This window comes from Oncorhynchus gorbuscha, linkage group LG04, assembly GCF_021184085.1.
Source record: "Oncorhynchus gorbuscha isolate QuinsamMale2020 ecotype Even-year linkage group LG04, OgorEven_v1.0, whole genome shotgun sequence".
Classification (NCBI taxonomy): Eukaryota; Metazoa; Chordata; class Actinopteri; order Salmoniformes; family Salmonidae; genus Oncorhynchus; species Oncorhynchus gorbuscha.
The window spans coordinates 815,210-836,797 of NC_060176.1; the positions used below are offsets into that span (position 1 = coordinate 815,210).

General features: G+C 42.6%; 1 protein-coding gene across 1 annotated transcript; it reads left to right on the top strand.

The window, feature by feature from the left end:
* The first annotated feature begins 4,751 nt into the window (after positions 1–4,751).
* LOC124033074 (cell surface glycoprotein 1-like) lies at positions 4,752–11,605 on the top strand. The gene is made up of 5 exons (XM_046345001.1): positions 4,752–4,941; positions 8,920–10,554; positions 10,715–10,777; positions 10,958–11,036; positions 11,147–11,605. The coding sequence occupies exons 1-5, from the start codon at positions 4,854–4,856 to the stop codon at positions 11,325–11,327; spliced, it is 2,046 nt and encodes a 681-aa protein (XP_046200957.1). The 5' UTR covers positions 4,752–4,853; the 3' UTR covers positions 11,328–11,605.
* The last annotated feature ends 9,983 nt before the right edge of the window (positions 11,606–21,588 follow it).

A 21,588-nucleotide genomic window follows, 5' to 3' on the forward strand; every position in this document is an offset into this window, starting at 1 on the left:
GTGAAACAGCACAGTTAAAATATATATGGCAAATGGAAATCAAACTGGATGGACATCCGAAAAATACGGGAGATGACCATGTTTGTTATCAAGATGTTGCTAAGTTCATATTCACCATATTTATCAGGTGTTTTCCTGTCATGTGTGTCATGTTACTACTAGCCAGCTAAGCCAGAATATGAGCCATTAACGCTAGCTTGTTCGGCTTGGTGATGAAGCTCACATGTACTGTTTCAAGGAAAATATATTCTGTTTATGTTGTCTGTTGATGCGTATAGCTGTGTTTATGTACCTTTACAGTCTTTATGTAGCCTCATGCTACCATGTACTGTGTGTAGCCGTATGATGTATGTATGTAGCCTACATTTGCCTGTGCCTTCGCTTGTGGTGCAGTTGCTATTCCACGTTGGTCGTGGTCTTGTGCACATGTGCAGACCTTAGTTACATGGCAGTCATGTTGTATATATGCTCACCAGTCACTGGGCCTTTGTCCTGTCAGTGTGTTCTACTAGCTGTGTGTATTTGGCTTTGCCCCGCACGTTGTCTGGAAGCCCCTGCTTATGCTTATTCTTTTCTTGTATCTTTCCATTGAGCAACTTTTAGGAGTGTGGCGTGTTGAACCCAATATCTGCAATAAACCTGTTCTGAAGACATCTGATTAGTTCTTGCCAGACAGACCTGTGGTGGCTGAACCTTATCCACTACCACTTGTATCTCTCTATTAGTGCTGCTCTACATGGTCCCGACCCAGCAGCCTTTAGTATTGCTCACTGGGGTGGAAGTGTTTCACTTGTCATCTGGCACGGACACACACAGACGCACAGTGTAGCCACAAGTAACCACATACAGGAAACTTCAGTCAATATGAAGCATGTTTGGAAATTCCCCACAGGATTAACGATCATTTCCACATCCTCCTTCCATGGTACAGACATCTCTTTCACCATCATCCTTCCATGTTACAGACATCTCTTTCACCATCATCCTTCCATGGTACAGACATCTCTTTCCCCATCATCCTTCCATGTTACAGACATCTCTTTCACCATCATCCTTCCATGTTACAGACATCTCTTTCACCATCATCCTTCCATGTTACAGACATCTCTTTCACCATCATCCTTCCATGGTACAGACATCTCTTTCCCCATCATTCTTCCATGTTACAGACATCTCTTTCACCATCATCCTTCCATGTTACAGACATCTCTTTCACCATCATCCTTCCATGGTACAGACATCTCTTTCCCCATTATCCTTCCATGTTACAGACATCTCTTTCCCCATCACCCTTCCATGGTACAGACATCTCTTTCCCCATCATCCTTCCATGTTACAGACATCTCTTTCCCCATCATCCTTCCATGGTACAGACATATCTTTCCCCATCATCCTTCCATGTTACAGACATCTCTTTCCCCATCATCCTTCCATTTTATGGACATCTCTTTCACCATCATCCTTCCATGGTACGGACATATCTTTCACCATCATCCTTCCATGGTACAGACATATCTTTCACCATCATCCTTCCATGGTACAGACATCTCTTTCCCCATCATCCTTCCATGTTACAGACATATCTTTCCCCATCATCCTTCCATGTTACAGACATCTCTTTCACCATCATCCTTCCATGGTACAGACATATCTTTCACCATCATCCTTCCATGGTACAGACATATCTTTCCCCATCATCCTTCCATGTTACAGACATATCTTTCACCATCATCCTTCCATGGTACAGACATCTCTTTCACCATCATCCTTCCATGGTACAGACATATCTTTCCCCATCATCCTTCCATGTTACAGACATTTCTTTTGCTGAAAAAGCAATAAAAACATGTATTGTAGTCAAACATGGTTTGTTCTACTGGAAAACTAGGTCAATTGTGTCTGTCTGTGTACATATGTAAATGTCAAGCATCCCACCATCCAGTGTCTGTGTGTACTCACAGGCATGCATGTGTGTGTGTGCATGCTTACATGAAGGTATGTCAGTGTGTGTGTGTGTGTGTGTGTGTGTGTGTGTGTGTGTGTGTGTGTGTGTGTGTGTGTGTGTGTGTGTGTGTGTGTGTGTGTGTGTGTGTGTGTGTGTGTGTGTGTGTGTGTGTGTGTGTGTGTGTGTGTGTGGTGTGTGTCTTCAGTGTGTCTTCAGTATGCATGCATGTGTAACCGGTGTGAAATGGCTAGCTAGTTAGCGGTGCAATCATTGACGTCACTTGCTCTGAGACATTGAAATAGTTGTTTTCCCATGGCTTTTGTGGAGAGAGATAGGTAACAATGCTTTTGTCAATGTGTTCAGAGAGTGCCTGGTTGAAGCCCAGGTTGGGGGAAGGAGAGAGACGGAAGCAACACATTATACATGGGAGGTGTGTGTGCGTGCAGGAGCAGGCCCGTACCTTTTATTTTCTCTCAGGCTGTCTAAAGCTTCAAAGGCCTTAGTACCCAGACCAGGAAGTGATGACAATTCTACTTTAAGCCAGAGGGGTGTGTGGTGGACGAGACGGGACAGGTGTCTACTACCCATCCCACACATGTTTAGTCATCTGAGAAACACACCTCTCTACGTAGGTGCTGCTACTGAGTCATCTTGACTTCCTGTTGGTCCTGACTGGGCCACCAAAGACCCTCTACAGTAGGCCTGGGCAATTCCAGTCCTCAGGGGCCTGATTGGTGTCACTTTTCGCCCATCCCTAGAAACACACATGATTTAAACAAATTGCATTTTTAACTGAAGATCAAGTTTAGTTGGTTATTGGAGTCAGGTGTGTTAGCTGGGACTGACAGGTGTGTTAGCTGGGACTGACAGGTGTGTTAGCTGGGACTGACAGGTGTGTTAGCTGGGACTGACAGGTGTGTTAGCTGGGACTGACAGGTGTGTTAGCTGGGACTGACAGAAGTATTAGCTGGGACTGACAGGTGTGTTAGCTGGGACTGACAGGTGTGTTAGCTGGGACTGGGGGAAAAGTGTGACACCAATCAGGCCCTGAGGACTGGAGTTGTCCAGGCCTGCTCTACTGAGTTATCCTGACTTCCTGTTGGCCACCAAAGACCCTCTATTCCCATCAGGTACCGCAGCTCAATGACTATAGAGAAGAATGGGGCATGTTGAGCCATATTGTACATTCAGCATCACTATGTCAAGTGAAATATTACATTCTTTCTAACAAAGATATCTACAGTATATATATTCTAGGATGTTGTGTATCCCTGGAAATAATCATCATTTATGTTAACATAACAGTTTTGAAAACATAGCTTGGTCTATTGGCATGACAGCAGGTATGGGGTATAGGGACAGAGTAAGTTGAGCTGCCTTGGTGTAAGAGTAATGGTGTCCTGTGACATTGGGGTTGATGGTGCTGGTAGGTCAAAGTTTCATTCATGGAATGGAGTTGCGGTATATTGTATATCTTAAATTTATGCATACATTCAGATATAGATTCTCTCTGTTCAATATCACTTACCCTTCCATTTGTTGACCAGTTGTCTGGGACAGGGATGTTGTTTTGATGCGCCAATTCGTAGACAAGTTCTCTGTGTTTGAGGCTACTAAGCCCATGAGACTGATCTGTGAGACTCCATGTCATCAGATATGAACTTGTGTTCCTCTGCTACTCTGGCTTTGCAGCTGTTCCAAAGGACTTCTACCATTCTCTCACTTCCTCTCTCAACAACGTCAAGGGGAACCAGACCACTGCTTGTTTTACATTTGTACACACGGGACACGATGATGTCTGCTCTGTTATAATACAAATGCACTATCGTGAGTTCATATGCATGACATATCACAAAAACACTATGCATAAACCTGACCAAATGTAATCAACAAAATAGAATCATTATTTGTATGGGTTGTGGTGGCTATCGGCTCAACTTACCCCGAGGCAAACATATAGACTATGTTAATCCACACAGCTACAAGGATGCACTTTCCTGCTAGATTTAGGACCTCATATTTGAGCCAGTTTTCTACAGCAGGAAAATAATCTTGCAGCAACAGAAAAAGTGATTATAATTCATGGACATTTTTGCAGATGTTGATACATTTTTTATAAGAGGAAATCAAGTTTAAAAATTTAAATGACAAACTTCAGAAGCCTTTTTAAAACTCAAATACACTTTGATTTTTAAAATGTCCTTTCATTGCAGGAAAGTTCTCCTGAAACAGAGTGATCAAATGAAGATCTGTAAAACGATCTACTTTGGTTTTGATACGAGCATCATGAAACATATTAATACATTCATTTGACTTGGTGAAAATATATATATATTTTTAAATCTAACTTGCTTACCACTTTTTCCATGTGGTTTCATCCTTCACAGACTCCATGCAATGACAATCTGTTCCTAAATATCTGGTCATGATTAATATGGTTGGATAAAAAAGAAAAAAGTGACCTATTGGTAATGTGAAAAAGAGTTAGAGAGAGAGAGAGAGTGTGTGTGTGTGTGTGTGTGTGTGTGTGTGTGTGTGTGTGTGTGTGTGTGTGTGTGTGTGTGTGTGTGTGTGTGTGTGTGTGTGTGTGTGTGTGTGTGTGTGTGTGTGTGTGTGTGTGTGTGTGTGTGTGTGTGTGTGTGTGTGTGTGTGTGTAAGAAAGAGATAGAGGGAGAAAGCCAGAGAGGGAGAGTTTTTGAAAGAGAGGGTGTGTTCTGTGTTCTAGCCCACCTCCGCCAACCAATCGACTGTCACTAGCTATCGATGATGCACTGATGTGACTCGGGTCTCAGTATAAAAAAGTTGAGCTACACCCTTCAAACATCCCACAGACACTCCTAGGAAAACAAGCCTTCTTGGGAACAGAACCCCAGAGCACAGCAGTACACCTTCTCTCATCTCTCCCTCGATGCCTATCTCTGATCTCAGGATGTGGACTCTACTGCTTGGGGTTATTTTCGGACTTCTGGCACCTGTTCAGTCCGACCCTGTTCCTGGTGAGTAACAATTTATTACTGTCCCAGGAAACAAATGAGTGAAACCCTGCTCTTTGGCTCAGTTGGTAGTGTGTGGTGCTTGCAAAGCCAGGGTTGTGGGTTCAATTCCCAGGGCCATCCAAAAGTAAAAATGCATGAGAAATTGTGTTCACATTAAACAAGATCAGATATTATTGTTGGGGTTGCTTGTCACAGTCTGACAACCATCCCCGTTGTAACAACATACCCAGTAAGCTAAATTATGTTGAAAAGACACCTAGAAGCCTTATTTTCCAGACATTGAAAAGATGTCTATGTTTCACAAGTTTGGACAGCATGGTACAGTACAATGGAGTTTAATTCAGCACAGTACAGTACAGTTCAATTCAGTTTAATTCAGTATAGTACAGTACAATGGAGTTTAATTCAGCACAGTACAGTACAATGGAGTTTAATTCAGTACAGTCCAATGGAGTTTAATTCAGTACAGTACAGTACAGTTCAATGGAGTTTAATTCAGTACAGTACAGTACAGTACAATGGAGTTTAATTCAGCACAGTACAGTACAGTTCAATGGAGTTTAATTCAGCACAGTACAGTACAGTTCAATGGAGTTTAATTCAGTATAGTACAGTACAATGGAGTTTAATTCAGCACAGTACAGTACAATGGAGTTTAATTCACCACAGTACAGTACAGTCCAATGGAGTTTAATTCAGTACAGTACAGTACAGTACAGTACAGTTCAATGGAGTTTAATTCAGTACAGTACAGTACTGTATATTTCTCTGAGTCATTGTGTTAGCATAAAACAAAATAATAAAAAAAATGTTTGGGAGCAAAACATCCCCAGCTGGCCATTGGTTGTGTATTAATCAGGGTTATTAAAACATCCCCAGCTGGCCATTGGTTGTGTATTAATCAGGGTTATTTATGCATCCCCAGCTGGCCATTGGTTGTGTATTAATCAGGGTTATTAAGGCATCCCCAGCTGGCCATTGGTTGTGTATTAATCAGGGTTATTTATGCATCCCCAGCTGGCCATTGGTTGTGTATTAATCAGGGTTATTAAGGCATCCCCAGCTGGCCATTGGTTGTGTATTAATCAGGGTTATTAAGGCATCCCCAGCTGGCCATTGGTTGTGTATTAATCAGGGTTATTAAAACATCCCCAGCTGGCCATTGGTTGTGTATTAATCAGGGTTATTAAGGCATCCCCAGCTGGCCATTGGTTGTGTATTAATCAGGGTTATTAAGGCATCCCCAGCTGGCCATTGGTTGTGTATTAATCTGGGTTATTAAAACATCCCCAGCTGGCCATTGATTGTGCAGCCAAATAAAATGGGTCACTGTCTAAGACCTCCTGTTGTATCTGAACACAGGCTTATGGAATTCAAGTAATCCTATCCTCGTCTGATGAGTCTGCACTTTTCTACTTCACCGGAGAGCCTCATTGTGTTTCAAACCTACCTGTACTCCAGCTCAGTGAAATCTGGGGACCTATTGTTTACATGTTTAGTGCCTAAGTCCCCCTTCCCTCCCCTTCCCTCCCCCTTCCCCCTCCCCACGTAGACAAACACACAGCAGTCTTTGTAGCAATTGCTGAGCTGTTCCAACAGGTGCATTAATGTGTATATCCTGAATTTCTGTGAAACCAAAGTGCTTTGGTGAGTTTCATTCAAGCTTGGGTGAGAAGGGAGAAACCTCATACAGGTAAAACTGTTATTGAACAGGGAGAAACCTCATACAGGTAAAACTGTTATTGAACAGGGAGAAACCTCATACAGGTAAAACTGTTATTGAACAGGGAGAAACCTCATATAGGTAAAACTGTTATTGGACAGGGAGAAACGTCATTCAGGTAAAACTGTTATTGGACAGGGAGAAACCTCATATAGGTAAAACTGTTATTGAACAGGGAGAAACCTCATACAGGTAAAACTGTTATTGAACAGGGAGAAACCTCATACAGGTAAAACTGTTATTGGACAGGGAGAAACCTCATTCAGGTAAAACTGTTATTGGACAGGGAGAAACCTCATTCAGGTAAAACTGTTATTGAACAGGGAGAAACCTCATTCAGGTAAAACTGTTATTGAACAGGGAGAAACCTCATTCAGGTAAAACTGTTATTGGACAGGGAGAAACCTCATTCAGGTAAAACTGTTATTGGACAGGGAGAAACCTCATTCATTCAGGTAAAACTGTTATTGAACAGGGAGAAACCTCATTCAGGTAAAACTGTTAAACTGGTAAAACTGTTATTGAACAGGGAGAAACCTCATTCAGGTAAAACTGTTATTGGACAGGGAGAAACCTCATATAGGTAAAACTGTTATTGAACAGGGAGAAACCTCATTCAGGTAAAACTGTTATTGAACAGGGAGAAACCTCATTCAGGTAAAACTGTTATTGGACAGGGAGAAACCTCATTCAGGTAAAACTGTTATTGAACAGGGAGAAACCTCATTCAGGTAAAACTGTTATTGGACAGGGAGAAACCTCATTCAGGTAAAACTGTTCACAAGTGTGTTAGAAATGGAGGCCTGAGATTGCTTGACGTAAAGGATCATGTGTTGTCAAATATTAAGAACAATGTCAAAGATAAGAGCAGTTACTTCTCCTTTTGTTTGAAAACAGTATTTAATGACACTCAACATTCCATGAAACAGTTACGCTGCTTTGGAGGATTCAACAAATACCTAAGGAAAGGGGTCAGAGATACGTTTGGGATTGGGCAACAGTATTCCTGGTCAGCTCCCTAGTACCCCCTCTCGCCACAGTACACACTTAGAATTAGTGGTGACTTGAGGAACCCAGGAGATCCTCAAGGATCCCCTGAGTTTCTCAAGGAACCATTGCTAGTCAATGGCTCATATTTGCACCTTTGTTTAGTTGAGGGGTTCTTGGTGGAACCTTTAACGTTTCAATGTAGCAACAGGTTCCAGGAGGAACCCCGGAGTGGAGGCGTGGCTTATTAGGGGTGTGGCTTTAAGATATATCTTGTTGGGTCACCGGTTTGAGTAAATGTCCTTCCTGTTCATCTGTTCTGTTGTTCAAGGAAGCTTACTGAGGTGAATGACTTCCTCAGTCAAGAGCCTATGAAAATTGCAAAGTTGGAATAGTTACTACTTTATTACTATATTTAATCAGCAATGTTTATATTATTCATATTATATTAGAATATGCAATATGCATAAATATTGAAGGAACATTGAAATTTGCAGTGTACAAGATGAACATGGTGAATAGGAATGACATTTACTCTAATGGGTTCCCCCCAAAAATGATCTGAAAGCCACACGTCCAATAATCCACGCCTCCAGTCTCCTCATAGGCTGCCACCTCTACAATATATTATTAAAAAGGTTAAAAATGCAACCCCTCCCATCACAAAAAGGTTCCGGTGGGGTTCCAATAACCTTTTTGAACTGGAAAGGTCCTGCCGGTGCGGCAACCCAAAAGGTTCTTCCGGGCATCTTCACTGCTAAGAGTGTATCCCTGGTTAGCTCCCTAGCACGCCCTCTTGCAGGAATAAGATATATGCACACCGTATTCACGTGAAAACCTCTGTTGGGGCGTAACATTTTGGCACCTCTTCAAAGCCTATCCTAAACTCTTTGGAAGTAGCACTGTTGACTAATTATGGCAACAGAACAGGGAAAAGAGACAAGCCAAGACATTGTTTATTTAAAGGTTTGGGTGTATTGATTTTGCGGTTGAATAAAACCAAATGATTTGATGAAACTACCTCTGTCAAACACAAAGGCAGACGATTAGTCATCCCAGTTAGTAATCATGTTTCCTGTATGGTGAGTCAGAACACGACAGGTTCACACAGGTACTCCAGGGAGGAGCCTGAAAGGCCACAATACTCCCAGGCCTTCCTTTGTCATGCAAAGACATCAAAGCTCAGTAATTTTCCTCTACTGTAAAGGTCAGGACATGATGTTAGTAGGTAATCATTGAGCTGAGGTCTTTTCTTCTCTTTGTCACAGTCTCGACAGAACCTCCCGCTCTGGCTGCTGGGGATTTTCTTGGGGAAACTTTCAAGGTCTTCAAGAAGCTTGTAGTGGGTCCCCCGGATGCCACCAATGGAACATCCAGCAGTGACGAAACAGTGGACCTAGATCATTTGGTGACCCCTGACCCTGTGACATCTGACCCGGAAGACCAACTGCCCACCTTTGACCCAGAGGAGGGCAGCACAGATGAGACAGAGGGCAGCACTACAGAGGGCAGTATGAAACACCCCACTTCAGGACAAGATGATGAAGGGGAGCTGTTTGATGCCAACCTTAAACCTAGCTTTAACCTCCGCCCCAGTCCAACTCCTCGCCCCAGTCCAACTCCTCGCCCCAGTCCAAGTGATAGACCTGATTCACCAGAGGAAGATGAAATGATCCTGGATACCGAAAGCCCCACAGCAGAGTTTGTCCCCACAGCAGAGTTTGTCCCCACAGTAGAGTTTGTCCCCACAGCAGAGTTTGTCCCCACAGCAGAGTTTGTCCCCACAGCAAAGATTGTCCCCACTGCAGAGTTTGTCCCCACAGTAGAGTTTGTCCCCACAGCAGAGTTTGTCCCCACTGCAGAGTTTGTCCCCACTGCAGAGTTTGTCCCCACAGCAGAGTTTGTCCCCACAGCAGAGTTTGTCCCCACAGCAGAGTTTAACCCCACAGCAGAGTTTGTCCCCACAGTAGAGTTTGTCCCCACAGCAGAGTTTGTCCCCACAGCAGAGTTTGTCCCCACAGCAGAGTTTGTCCCCACAGCAGAGTTTAACCCCACCACTGATTTTTTGATTGATTTGGAAGATGTTAACGCAATCCTTGATGCTAACCCCAGCCCCAGTCCTTATCCAACTCATGATGCTAACCCCAGCCCCAGTCCTTATCCAACTCATGATGCTAACCCCAGCCCCAGTCCTTATCCAACTCATGATGCTAACCCCAGCCCCAGTCCTTATCCAACTCATGATGCTAACCCCAGACCCAGTCCTTATCCAACTCATGATGCTAACCCCAGCCCCAGTCCTTATCCAACTCATGATGCTAACCCCAGCCCCAGTCCTTATCCAACTCATGATGCTAACCCCAGCCCCAGTCCTTATCCAACTCATGATGCTAGCACCACAACAGAGCTAGAGGAGATGGAGGACGATATATTCAGACCAAACTTTGTCGCCAGCCCTAGTCGTGTACCGGATCCCAGTCCCAGCCATAGTCCCATCTCAGAGTTTGAAGAAGAAGACCTGTTACCTCTTAGCCTTGATCCAAGCTTTAGTACCACCTCCAGACCTAGCCAAAGTTTGGGGAGCAGCCATACACCTAGTTCTAACCTAACCAGTATGACAGACTTGGAGGAAGGCGGGGCTGCAAAGATGAACACAGAGCTGGCCTTCACCTCAACCACCAGTTCTACCGCACCTACAACAGTCAGGATGAATTCAGACATCGAAGGGTCAGGGTCGGGATTCCTGCCTCAGAGTAGCACCACAGTAGCAGCCCCTGCTGGTGAGGAGGACCAAACGTACAACTCCCGAGTCGATAAGCCACTCATTGAAACAAAGACAATAATTCAAGGCAGCAATAGGCTTGCTCTACCAAGGGAGGAACCGGCAGTGGATACCTCTACAGGTACAGTACTGTTTATCCAGGAGAAGTGTACTAATATTCTGTCCCTTCAAAGTTCTTGTGTTCAGGTCTATATACCTGCTGTAATGAGAACAGAACTTTTTTTGTTAGTATTGAACACATCTCTTTGAGTGTAAATTGTAGTTAATCTCTATTTCCACAGTTCTTCGTGATGCAGCTGCTGTAAAACCAACCCCATCCAGACAACATGATTCATATACATCGGGTCAGTTCCTGAATCATACACGCCCAGCTAACAAGATATGCTACTGATACACCAGGGAACGTTCTGCTCCTTGGTGCAGTTTAAATGTGAAGACAATGTTTTGTGAACGTACTAGAGGACCCAGTAGACACGGTCACTTCCCCTCACTGTCTGCTTCGTCTTCTTCTCCTCCTCCTCCAGGTTGGTTGATCATCGTTGCCTTCGTCGCGGGCGTGGCGGTGTTGGTCGTAATCTGTGTCGCCATAGGTACCAGAGACAGGTAAAATCCACCACTTTCAAACCCATCCCGGAAAATATGTTCATGAGATTGAAACATGTTGTCACTTAGTTACAAACCATGGAATTAAACCATGTCAAATCATCTTGCAGGTGGAATGCACCGGCCCAGGCTTCTGAGAAGAAGGTCGCCAACGCGAGCTCAGGAGATGAGAAGGTGGAGCGGGAAATGGAGAGGTTTCTGTCTAAAGAGAGGCCAAGGGAAAACATCCACGCTGGAGAGTACACTGTTATACTTCTGGAGGACCTCCCTGAGAAAGAGCCGCTGGACTGAGACGGGCCAAGGAGATGCAGAACGGGGACAAAATAAGAACAACGGACACCTGAGAAATAGAATGGAACGGGTCTCCCCATTCTAGTCAATGGTGGCATAATGGGTGGCATAATGGGTGGCATAATGGGTGGCATAATGGGTGGCATAATGGGTGGATCCCCCATTCTTGACACACACAGGAAACTGTTGAGTGTGAAAAACCCAGCAGCATTGTAGTTCTTGACACAAACGGGTGCACCTGGCACCTACCCTGTTCAAAGGCACTTAAATATTTTGTCTTGCCCATTCACCCTCTGAATGGCTCACAGACACAATCCATGTCTCAATTGTCTCAAAGCACAATCCAGTCTCCTCCCCTTCTTCTACACTGATTGAAGTGACATCAATAAGGGATCATGGCTTTCACCTGGATTCACCTGGTCAGTCTATGTCATGGAAAGATTTCTCACAGCAGGGAAAGAATCCTGCAGCAACTGGAAATGTGAATGATTATGTGGTTTATAATTCATTTTTGTAGGGGTTGATAATGCATTTTTGTACTTATGGCAAATCAAGTCTGACATTTTTAAGCGTAAATTACAAACTTTAGAACTCTTTTTAAACTTTGAATAACTACAAGTTTACATTTCCTACCTTGCAGGAAATTTGCTGCAACAACCGGGTGATCAAATTAAGACCCTACATCTGTAGCTAGTGATTCCTGATTCTGTGACTATGAATGGAGACATTCTAGAATGTATGTGGGACACGTCTGTGGCGTGTGAGTTTGAACTGTCCCTTTGACCTTTGGTAGCCCAGATAAGTCAGATTGATAAACATCTGTTCCGATGGGCTATGGATGAACACGTCGCTATATCTCTGTTGACATTATGTATATTATCAAAGTTACAAACACTGTCAAAACCATTGATAGAAAAAAAAAAACAAGGTCATACTGAATTTCTAATTCTCACTCACCGACCAGTGTTGTTGTTGTTGTTGTTGTAATTATTGTTGTTGTTGTTATTGTTGTTGTTATTTTTGTTTTGATATTGCACTATTTTTTTATCAACAAATCTTATTTGTGTACATGTTTTTGATCAACCTGTAAAATAAAATACAGAATCCATACAGAATATAAATGAATGTGTTGTTTCATAGTGACACATACACTCAGGGACTCACATAAGTGCTACACAGCCACAATAAGTCAAGCATAGCAGAAAGACTGAATAGCAACCTACTTAGAGCCCTGCTTTTCACTACATTTCCACTGGGTGTAAAATCCTGCTGACTCTGGCATTACGTATTGTTCAGATGAATGCCGGTATGTGAATCATAGTAAGTATAATATACTTTATACTTCATATGTATTTGTTTTAAACACTCAGGGTTCTTCTAGTGTTAGACAGTTGTATGATGCACAGTGCATAGCTACTGCTGAAGTATAATGGATGCATTTTAAACCATTACAACACTTCATTAGTCAGCTACACTAAATGTTTACCAAATGTAGTTTCTCCTTCCATTTCCACGTCTGTTCATATAAAGTGTACTGCAGATCATTTTAAACTATGAACTAACTACAACTAGTGGGGTTTAAATACAACTACTACCATGCTTTGGTACTCTGGGACCATATGTCAAGAAAGAAACAATCCGGTTTTCATTTTTCATTTCAACATTTATTGGTTTCCATAATTATATGTACACAAGAAGTAGTAAAACACTTTACCACACTTTTAGTCCATTTGTCTGACAGAGAAAATTATATTTTTACATTTTAGACAAATTAAATTCATACTTTCTTTAGTTCACTCACACACATTCAACATTAGACAGATTCTAGAACCACACATTCACACAGTCAACATCAGACAGATTCTAGAACCACACATTCACACAGTCAACATCAGACAGATTCTAGACCCACACATTCACACAGTCAACATCAGACAGATTCTAGAACCACACATTCACACAGTCAACATCAGACAGATTCTAGAACCACACATTCACACAGTCAACATCAGACAGATTCTAGACCCACACATTCACACAGTCAACATCAGACAGATTCAAGAATCCCACATTCACACAGTCAACATCAGACAGATTCTAGAACCACACATTCACACAGTCAACATCAGACAGATTCTAGAACCACACATTCACACAGTCAACATCAGACAGATTCTAGAACCACACATTCACACAGTCAACATCAGACAGATTCTAGAACCACACATTTAGACAGTCAACCAGACAGATTCATTTCACACAGTCAACATCAGACAGATTCAAGAATCCCACATTCACACAGTCAACATCAGACAGATTCAACCCACATTCACACAGTCAACATCAGACAGATTCTAGAACCACACATTCACACAGTCAACATCAGACAGATTCTAGAACCACACATTCACACAGTCAACATCAGACAGATTCTAGAACCACACATTCACACAGTCAGATTCTAGAACACAACATCAGACAGATTCAAGAATCAATTCACATCAGACAGATTCAGAATCCCACATTCAGAAGTCAACATCAGACATTCAAGAATCCCACATTCACACAGTCAACATCAGACAGATTCTAGAACCACACATTCACACAGTCAACATCAGACAGATTCTAGAACCACACATTCACACAGTCAACATCAGACAGATTCTAGAACCACACATTCACACAGTCAACATCAGACAGATTCTAGAACCACACATTCACACAGTCAACATCAGACAGATTCTAGAACCACACATTCACACAGTCAACATCAGACAGATTCTAGAACCACACATTCACACAGTCAACATCAGACAGATTCTAGAACCACACAATCACACAGTCAACATCAGACAGATTACACAACAATGAGGAAGAATGTTCCAACATGTTCTTGGACACATATGTGCATTGAATCAAAATCCAGGATAGAAAATAGACAGCAGAAGAATGGTCTACATGTACATTTCAACAGAGATTCATAGAAAAATAAAAAGAGGAAAAAGCCAAACGGAGAAAGAAAACATTTAAAGTGAATTTATGAATCACTGATGTTTAACAGTGTTCAGCTTTGTCTCTATGTCTGGACAAGACTCAAGAGCATTTTGCATAGGTGCATAGGTGCATAGGTGCATAGGTGCATAGGTGCATAGGTGCATAGGTGCATAGGTGCATAGGTGCATAGGTGCCTGAAAAAATGTTGCCTGAACCTGATATTCAGCTAACGTACATACATACAGTAGCTGCCAGCACCAACGCTCTGTTGATGCCTGCCCCTGTCGTCTGGATTCCACTCTGAGAAAGCTACACCTTTAATTGGACTTTTCCCTCTTATCTTGTCAACCTAACAACAAAAGTAACAAGGATACTGTAAAACAAACAGTAAAATAACACCACCCAGTCCATAGTGGTGGAAAATACAGCACTTTTTTCTCTTCTTTTCCTCTCTTTCCAGACCATTTTCTGGATCATTCTGTGTATGCATTAAGAGTATTAACTACATCTGTCTCCCTGAAAAAGACCAAACAATTCCATATGTATATTGGTGTTGGATTCAACATTTTGAACATTGAGACATTAAATAAATGATAGAGAAGAAGCATAGAATCAAAGGAGAAAGTTAAGGGTTCTCTGTGGAATGTGTTTGATGGAGGAGAGGAGAGTGAAGTGTTGATATAGGGAAGACAGATGGACATCTGTGGATTAGGTGAAGGAGGGGTTGAGGTCAGCAAATGGGAGGTGAGGTCAGTAATCAGGGTTTCTTATCTGGTTACCTTCTTCCTGTTGGGCATATACTGTAAGGATTGGAGAGAGGGAGTGTCTTAAGTGGGATATAAATATCTGGATGGGACAAATGTTGGGTTGTCTGATTACAGCTGTACAGAACCTTTGGGAAGAATTCAACTTGGTTAAAGCTTCTCTAGTGTCGGTGGGTTATTTACTCTGAAAATAAGAACCTAACATTGGAAAGTTAATATCTCTGTGAGACTAGTAGACTACTACCCAAAGTAAAAGGACAAACAACGTAGTTCTACTTTTGCATATGGTTTTCCTATCGTTACAGAAACCCTGAGCAGAACCCTCTGTGAGATCATATTTGTTTAGGATTCACTACAAAACGTTTCACCTAAATATCTACCTGGATCTAGTATATGTTATATCCACAAAGTGCAAGGAGGCACTTTGAACATGGAGATGTAAGATAATGCTGCTCTTCAACAGGTTCCGTCCAGAGTGTTTCTGAGACCCAGTACTGCTGTAAAGATCAGTTCCCTATTGAGATTCTACCCAGCATCCACTGCAAGGTAATGGTCTTGTTGTTATATAACCTTACTGGTCCAGGTACAGAGGTTTGTACAGTGCAGTGCTGGACACACACACACCGAGCTCCAAATAGTCCTATCTGTAATTGCAAGCTACTTTTTCGGTCTTTGTATTTATCATGTTGATACGACATACATTAGAGGAAGTGTCTGAAACAGAACTTTATAAAGGGAGGACCGGCCTTCCTTTTTTTCAGAGTCACAAATGAGCATGTTGGAGATGGAGCTGAACTTTTCAAATCCAAATTGAAGGGCAAATTTTCTGTTGATATGGATTATTTGACTGTAATAAACATTGTCGTAATCATCACGCTGACTGACTGAACAGATTGTGGTTGACAAGGCAAGGTTGTCGTTTAGCATAGAAATACAAACACACAAAGCACTGACTTTCAGGGCCGACCGGCTTACAAGCCTATATTCCCTCTACCATCGCCTACTCTCCCTCTACCATCTCTCTACCATCTCCTACTCCCTCTCTCTACCATCTCTCTACCATCTCTTACTCCCTCTCTCTACCATCTCATACTCTCCCTCTACCATCTCTCTACCATCTCCTACTCCCTCTCTCTACCATCTCCTACTCCCTCTCTCTACCATCTCTCTACCATCTCTACCATCTCTCTCTACCATCTCCTACTCTCCCTCTACCATCTCTCTACCATCTCTTACTCCCTCTCTCTACCATCTCCTACTCTCCCTCTACCATCTCTCTACCATCTCTTACTCCCTCTCTCTACCATCTCTTACTCTCTCTCTACCAACTCTTACTCTCTCTCTACCATCTCTTACTCCCTCTCTCTACCATCTCCTACTCTCCCTCTACCATCTCTCTACCATCTCTTACTCCCTCTCTCTACCATCTCCTACTCTCCCTCTACCATCTCTCTACCATCTCTTACTCCCTCTCTCTACCATCTCTTACTCTCTCTCTACCAACTCTTACTCTCTCTCTACCATCTCTCTTACTCCCTCTCTCTACCATCTCCTACTCTCCCTCTACCATCTCTCTACCATCTCTTACTCCCTCTCTCTACCATCTCTTACTCTCTCTCTACCAACTCTTACTCTCTCTCTACCATCTCTTACTCCCTCTCTCTACCATCTCCTACTCTCCCTCTACCATCTCTCTACCATTTCTTACTCTCCCTCTACCATATCTTACTCTCTCTACCATCTCTTACTCTCTCTCTCTACCATCTCTCTACCCTCTCTTACTCCCTCTCTCTACCATCTCTTACTCTCTCTCTCTACCATCTCTTACTCTCTCTCTACCATCTCTTACTCTCTCTCTACCATCTCTTACTCTCTATCATCTCTTACTCTCTCTCTACCATCTCTTACTCTCTATCATCTCTTACTCTCTCTCTACCATCTCCTACTCCCTCTCTCTACCATCTCTCTACCATCTCTTACTCCCTCTCTCTACCATCTCATACTCTCCCTCTACCATCTCTCTACCATCTCCTACTCCCTCTCTCTACCATCTCCTACTCCCTCTCTCTACCATCTCTCTACCATCTCTCTACCATCTCTCTACCATCTCCTACTCTCCCTCTACCATCTCTCTACCATCTCTTACTCCCTCTCTCTACCATCTCCTACTCTCCCTCTACCATCTCTCTACCATCTCTTACTCCCTCTCTCTACCATCTCTTACTCTCTCTCTACCAACTCTTACTCTCTCTCTACCATCTCTTACTCCCTCTCTCTACCATCTCCTACTCTCCCTCTACCATCTCTCTACCATCTCTTACTCCCTCTCTCTACCATCTCCTACTCTCCCTCTACCATCTCTCTACCATCTCTTACTCCCTCTCTCTACCATCTCTTACTCTCTCTCTACCAACTCTTACTCTCTCTCTACCATCTCTTACTCCCTCTCTCTACCATCTCCTACTCTCCCTCTACCATCTCTCTACCATCTCTTACTCCCTCTCTCTACCATCTCTTACTCTCTCTCTACCAACTCTTACTCTCTCTCTACCATCTCTTACTCCCTCTCTCTACCATCTCCTACTCTCCCTCTACCATCTCTCTACCATCTCTTACTCTCTCTCTCTACCATCTCTCTACCCTCTCTTACTCCCTCTCTCTACCATCTCTTACTCTCTCTCTCTACCATCTCTTACTCTCTCTACCATCTCTTACTCTCTCTCTACCATCTCTTACTCTCTATCATCTCTTACTCTCTCTCTACCATCTCTTACTCTCTATCATCTCTTACTCTCTCTCTACCATCTCTTACTCTCTTTCTCTCTCTCTACCAGCTCTTACTCTCTCTCTACCATCTCTTACTCTCTCTCTACCATCTCCTTCTCTCTCTCTACCATCTACTCTCTCTCTACCATCTCTTACTCTCTCTCTACCATCTCTTACTCTCTATCATCTCTTTCTCTCTACCATCTCTTACTCTCTATCATCTCTTACTCTCTCTCTACCATCTCTTACTCTCTTTCTCTCTCTCTACCAGCTCTTACTCTCTCTCTACCATCTCTTACTCTCTCTCTACCATCTCCTTCTCTCTCTCTACCATCTACTCTCTCTCTACCATCTCTTACTCTCTCTCTACCATCTCTTACTCTCTCTCTACCATCTCTTACTCTCTCTCTACCATCTCTTACTCTCTCTCTATCATCTCCTACTCACTCTCTACCATATCTTACTCTCTCTCTACCTGACATCTCTTACTCTCTCTCTACCTGACATCTCTTACTCTCTCTCTACCATCTCTTACTCTCTCTCTATCATCTCCTACTCACTCTCTACCATATCTTACTCTCTCTCTACCTGACATCTCTTACTCTCTCTCTACCTGACATATCTTACTCTCTCTCTACCATCTCTTACTCTCTCCCTACCATCTCTTACTCTCTCTCTACCATCTCTTACTCTCTCTCTATCATCTCCTACTCACTCTCTACCATATCTTACTCTCTCTCTACCTGACATATATCTTACTCTCTCTCTACCTGACATATGTTACTCTCTCCCTACCATCTATTATTCTGTCTTTTGTTCTCTCTCTCTTTTTCACTCTTTCTTTGACACACACATTCACACACTGGAATGCACGTATACGTTATATACAGACACACAAAAACATATAGAATATATAGATTGTCGGTGTGTTTGTCCTCTTACAGCCAGGGGAGGGAACATATTACATTCTCTTCCTGCCTCTGCACATGTCTTGTTAATGCTGTCCATATGCACCTTGGCGTCGTTGGCTGTCTATAAATACGCAACAGCCACATTTGGAGGCATTTAGTGATGTTAAGTCCAGAGGTAAGCTCCAGTGCTTAGAGGCTGATCATGTGTGCCGATGCCAGAGTTTAATCCTCTAAGTCAAAGGTATTGTAGCTCCTTCAACACACCCAACACTTGTTTTTATTCTGCCACTAGGGGGAGCCACATGGTCAACATTCTCCTTCCCTTTGCTGCGGGATGTTGTTACGTTAACGGTTTCAGAACCTGTTTGCTGCTATTGGTTGACTGCAACAAGAGGCAGTAGTAAAGTCAAGGGCTTTTTGAGATAGTTCAGTGTTTGCCTTGACATTTTTGTAATTTTTTTATTTTTAAGAAAATGTGCATTACCAAGGCTCTTTAAGTTATTTTATTCTTAGTGCTATTAGAAGGCAGCAGGTTTTAGAAAGCGTCAAAGCCACTCTGGAAACCAAAGAAAAGTGAATCGACCACCACTGAATATCTAGCAACCCCTGGAACATCAAGTGTTTCTGGAACATATTGTTATAAGGTTGTGCAGGGTCAGGAATAGGAATAGTAGTGACTGACAGGAGGGTTCTCCATGGAGGGGCTTCTCATCATAACACTCCTCAACTGGTCCTTGTATACAACTGGCAAGGCCACATCTCATAAGCACACATTCTCTGAACTGCCTCTGGCGCTAACAAAACCCCTACATTTTTTATACATAAAACAGACAGAAGGATTGCTTTTTCCCCAAAAGGTTGAGCAGCAACAAAAGTGCGGCATTGCGTATATCAGAGAACATGCACTGTCGAGTAAGGTTCAGAATACAACCACCTGAATGGGTCCATTATACTAAACAATGCCTTAAAATCACCAGCACAGCTTAAGCAATGTCATTTGGAAGTCCTAATCTAATGGTTTAAGATAGGTACAAGTGGATGCGTACCTACGTTGTCTTTGTGGGAGGGGAGCTTCATCCCATAGTCAATGAACTGACCATAGTCAGACCACAGGAAGTAAGACTGATGCACCAAAGCTTGTGATTACAGGGCTAAGTGTGGTTACGTTCTTTATTTTGGTCAGGAAGGGAAGCTTGTGGAAGTCAGGATGAGGTCGGAGCAGGGTGCTGCTTTACTCTCGTTTCCACGGTTCCTCCTCAACAAGAGAGAAATCTGCAGTGTTGGGGTGGCGTTGGGGTGGCCGTTTCCATTGCCCATGGATACCTGCAAGCAATTACCAGGGACATCTAACTGTAAGACCAAGGCACAGTCATATTGAAGCTGTCAAAGGGTTTGAGCAGAGAAACCAAGGGGTAATACTTGCAGGCCATCCTTTTGGTTGAATTTGGTTGGTCGGTTGAATTTTGGTTGAATTGGTTGAATTTACTGGGATTCCCGCAAATTTGGTCCCAATAGAAAGAAAAGAAAAGAAAGAATATTCTCTGAGTACTGAAGCGACAGCAGATACAGAAGATAGATTGAATCCTCTTTGAATACTGAAGCGACAGCAGATACAGAAGATAGATTGAATCCTCTCTGAGTACTGAAGCGACAGCAGATACAGAAGATAGATTGAATCCTCTCTGAATACTGAAGCGACAGCAGATACAGAAGATAGATTGAATCCTCTCTGAATACTGAAGCGACAGCAGATACAGAAGATAGATTGAATCCTCTCTGAATACTGAAGCGACAGCAGATACAGAAGATAGATTGAATCCTCTCTGAATACTGAAGCGACAGTAGATACTGAAGATGGATTGAAATGTGTTTTCTCACTGACAGGAGACTGTAAAACATTGATGAGTCAGTTTTGTTTTCTATCTTGGCCATGTATTTTATGGATTCTCTGCCCAACAGAATTACCGGGACAATAATGTTGAATAAGAAAACAACTAAATTACAGTATAAAACAGGGATTAGTAATTGTCCCATGCAAGCAAAGCAATAGAACAATGATCCATGACAAATGGATCAGTAAAATGCTCTGAAAATAAGAGCATGGACTTTTCATTGAGTTTTTGGTCTAAAACATAGCTAGCTACAGTAGAAAGAAGGATTTTTGACAGGTCCATAATATGTCTGCCACTGTTTAGATAAACATGATGAAATAGCAGTCTTCATGTGTACCACTAGCCAGACAATGTTGATTTAAAAATGCGCCTAAAAGTGAATCGAATCATGTAAGCAGGGCTGCCACAAATACATGTCCAATGAAGAAAAAGAATCCCACTCATGTCACAGGTTATTACAAGACATAGGAAGAAAAGGAAAGTGAGGAAAAATGTTTTCAAAAGAAAAATTATGTCAAAAACATAACATCCGAATGATAGTAAACTGTCGAGCAAAAGTACACAGGTATCACAAAAACTGCTTTTCCATATAGTGAGTGAGTGAGTGAGTAAATAAATATAAGAGCATATTTATTTAGTTTCTCCACCTTGAAATATTGTTTTCTCCAAAATAACTGTATAAGGTGACATCAATGTCTGTCGACATACCAAATGACAAGAGAAGGAAAGGCAGCCGTTACGGGGGAGTCTACATGCACGTCTCTATATCCTTAAAGATGAAATGTACCTTGCAATCATCTATCATGACTGTGCTGTGGGCTGCAGCGTAAACACACTGGTTGGTGTTGTTCTCCAAGAAGGATTGGGATTTTGTCAACTCAAATTCATCAACACTTTGCGCGGCGTCAACGCATCGAGCTCGTCTTTGGACAGG

Excerpts from the sequence above, each read along its gene's own strand:
- LOC124033074 (XM_046345001.1), top strand. The coding sequence starts at position 4,854 with ATGCCTATCTCTGATCTCAGGATGTGGACTCTACTGCTTGGGGTTATT. Across the intron at positions 10,555-10,714 it reads GGCAGTGGATACCTCTACAG|TTCTTCGTGATGCAGCTGCT; the intron begins GTACAGTACTGT and ends CTATTTCCACAG. Across the intron at positions 11,037-11,146 it reads GCCATAGGTACCAGAGACAG|GTGGAATGCACCGGCCCAGG; the intron begins GTAAAATCCACC and ends ATCATCTTGCAG.